We start from the raw sequence: 3,326 nt of genomic DNA, 5'->3' as shown, positions 1-3,326 counted from the left end.
GGAATGTTCCTCGGAATTTTCCGAGGGACTACGTTCCTCGGAAATTTCCGAGGGCCACGTTCCTCGGAAATTCCCGATGCAAATTCCGAGGAAGATTTCGTCGGAACTTCCGAGGATTGGACCATCGGAAATTTCCTCGGAATATACCGAGGATGTCCTCCCTAGTGGTCGTCCGAGGAACTTTCCGACGATCTAGTGGTCCTCGGAGTTTCCTCGGAAATTCAGTTCCTCGGAATTCCGTCGGAAATTTCCGAGGGATTTCCGAGAAAAAATGAATTTCTGAGGAGTTATTTTCAAGGACTTTTTTCGTCGGTATGTCGTCGGAATAGCCTTATTCCGACGACATACCGACGATTTTTTCTCTCAGTATGCCGCTGTTTTCTTGTAGTGTGATAGCTTGTTTATTCACACATCAAAAAGGGTAGGGAAATATTTTACTATATGACTATGGGTTCGACCGGTGACCATTCTGGAAACAAGAGGAACGAATAGAAAATGAACCTAAAGGAATAAAATTGCAGGAATGAAAAGGAATGATTGTTCCTTCTCAAATTTAACAAGGAATACTTTTGTTCTTTATTTCTCTACAAAAAAAAGGAATGGTAGGGAATGAAAAGAAAAATGTATTCATTTTGAATGGTGATATTTTTTAGGAACACTAGAGAATGCATTAATTTATTTCTTGTGAATGGTGATATTTTTTAAGAACGTCGAGGAATACATTATTCCTCGCCGTTCCCTGGTCACCAATCATACCCTATATATATCACACTTAATCAGGTACTGTATATAAACTATCATGTTTTTATGGACCAGTCCTTGTATAGCTTTGTACAATTTATCATCTAAACACTTTTAGTCGTTGTTGTATTGAAACTTTTCTGGGTCTTGTAAATTCGATCGTAGAAAATATCGAAGTATGATAATTTTCTCGTCAGTAACTTTATGAGCTGCTCTTAATTTGTTTTCTTATGTGTAGAAATAAATTAGAAAGAGCCTGTACTCACGTTTTGCTTCAGTTTGCATAAAAATTTCAATTTAAAACGAAAACTAGATTAATGTGATACTAATTGAATTCAGTCGTTTCGTTTTGGCGAACACAAAAGAGAAGAAGAAAACTTTACCGCTGCCGATCTCCCTCCGTGGTGGGCCGTGCTCGTCACCGCCACTATGTGAGGGAGGATCTCCTCCGCCTCTTTAGTTTAATCTAAGTTTTATTTGGTTTCTTGTCTTTTTGGGTGAGGGTTTCCTTCTCAGTCCGGTGAGTGCTAGTTTGGCTCTGTCTCAAGTAGTCTGTGCTTGTCCCTTGGTGGCTTGTCTTCCTTGGTGCGTCGCTTGACATAGTACGGTGGTTGGTTCAGTTCTTGGTCCAGATCTACCGGATCTTGGGTTGATAAATTTGTAGGGTCTTGGAGTCTTTTGTGGCTGTTTCGGTGCTTGGATCCCTTTAGTATCTGTCGGTTTGGTGCGGAGGGGTATGTTTCTTTGAGACTTTTTTTTTGCAACAGTGAAGCGTCCCGAGGATACTTTGGTTGCTACTGGCTTCTCTCCGGTGAAAAGGTCTGATTTGAGGTGTATTGTTCTGCATCCTGCTGTGTGGTCTGGTGGGTGGACCTGTTTCTGTTCTTTGGTTTGGTTGTCAAGCTCTCATGTGTTGGTGGTCTGTCCTTATTGGAGGTTCATCCTCGTTTCGTTTGGCTATCTCTTTGTAAGCTTCCGGTGGTTCTAAGTTTCATGGTTATTATCTCTTCCGTGCTCTCTTTTGAGCTCTCAGTAATGTGGGAATTTAAGTTTCGAAATTTGCCTGGTTGTTTATGTGCCCCGTGTGTGGGTTTAAGGATCCCTTTTTATGGGTTTTTGTTTCCCTTCTTATGGGATTTAGTTTCTGGGGATATCTTCTTCCTTCAGCTTATGTAGTAAACTATGTATTACACTTTGTTGTTCTAAAATAATCCAATTTGAGAAAAAAAAAAAAAGGAAATGTAATCATATTCTCTTTCTTTGACTCTAACTGAAACCACATCAATAATAACAAACTGAGACTAAGATTCTCTCTCTCTCTCTCTTAACATGAGAAGCAGCTATATAACTCATGCCTTTTAACCATAAACAAGAAAAGAAACACTTCTGTGTGAAAATTATCGGAGAAGAAGGAAAAATAATGGGCGGAGGAAACAAATTTCAAGAACCAGTGAAGATTAACCGTAGGAGACAAGTAAGGAAAGAGAAGGAAGAAGATGAAGTCAATGAAAGCTTCAAATCGCCAAATCTTGAAGCTGAGAGACGTAGAAGAGAGAAGCTACATGGTCGGCTTATGGCTCTGCGATCTCATGTTCCAACTGTCACAAACGTAAAATCCACAATCTTAGATTTTTGTTCATTGTGTGTGTGTGTTTTGGTGATGATAGCTGTAGTTTTTGTTTTTCTTTTTGTTGTTATCCAGATGACTAAAGCGAGTATTGTTGAAGATGCGATTAAAAAAAAAAAAAAAAAATAAATAAATAAATAAACATAATACAAAGAAACGTTCGAGCCAAAGAAAAAAGACAGAAACGTACCAAAAAGATTAGATTACTTTATGGTGTCTAGTTTTACGTGAGTTTCGGTTATGGGAACGGTTTCGTTAATTTTGAAATCATCTGCTGACGACAAACAAAAAAAAGTCTCGTACCGACGTGGAATGACGACATCATGAACTGTTACACATGAGCTGATCGTGTTCTTACCTAACACATGTCCCGTCTTCAGTTCACGTATTTCTGTTCCGGTTCAAAGAAAAGATCCTATAACCGTTATGGACCAATTCCACTTTACGTGTTAAATTTATAATTTTGACGTCATTAATTCAAATTTCCAATACGGCAAATATTATAAAATTTTATATATGTAGTTCAAAACCGTAGGCGAGTTATCAATGAAGATTGCTTAAACAACTAGTCTCATTAATGGAACAAAGTGATAATTAAAAGCAATTTAGTCAATGATAATTGTACTAGTATGAACTATGAAGTGTATATATGTAATATTGCACCTCAACCAAAATGATAAGTGATTTTATGGATCGAGTTATTGATGCCTCAAAGAAGTATACGATTATATGGTGAGGCAGTGAGCCATAATTTACCATTCGCACTTGAACAGTTTTGTAACAGCCCGATCCCCCGGCGTCCGACCGGGGTTATCGAAGGGGCGTTATAGACACGTGTCTACTCATTTAGCCAACCCTACGTGTCCCGTTACTGGTTCCGAGAGACGAGCGCATAACCTTCTTTGAAATACCGTCACACCCACATCCATATACTTCTACTTACAATCCTGTGCACAGA

The 3,326-nt window shown here is 38.8% G+C and overlaps 1 protein-coding gene across 1 annotated transcript in view; it reads left to right on the top strand.

Annotated features, from left to right (window-relative positions):
• LOC106323603 overlaps positions 1-1,566 on the top strand; it is a 3,457-nt gene extending 1,891 nt beyond the window's left edge. Inside the window, exon 5 of the mRNA XM_013761699.1 lies at positions 1,509-1,566. Coding sequence (XP_013617153.1) covers positions 1,509-1,566 — 58 coding nt within the window. The remainder of the gene's footprint in view (positions 1-1,508) is intronic.
• Positions 1,567-3,326: the final 1,760 nt, after the last annotated feature.

Source organism: Brassica oleracea, chromosome C2 (assembly GCF_000695525.1).
Source record: "Brassica oleracea var. oleracea cultivar TO1000 chromosome C2, BOL, whole genome shotgun sequence".
NCBI lineage: Eukaryota > Viridiplantae > Streptophyta > Magnoliopsida > Brassicales > Brassicaceae > Brassica > Brassica oleracea.
The sequence above is the reverse complement of the archived record's forward strand: the minus strand, read 5'-3'. Positions and strand labels throughout refer to the sequence as shown.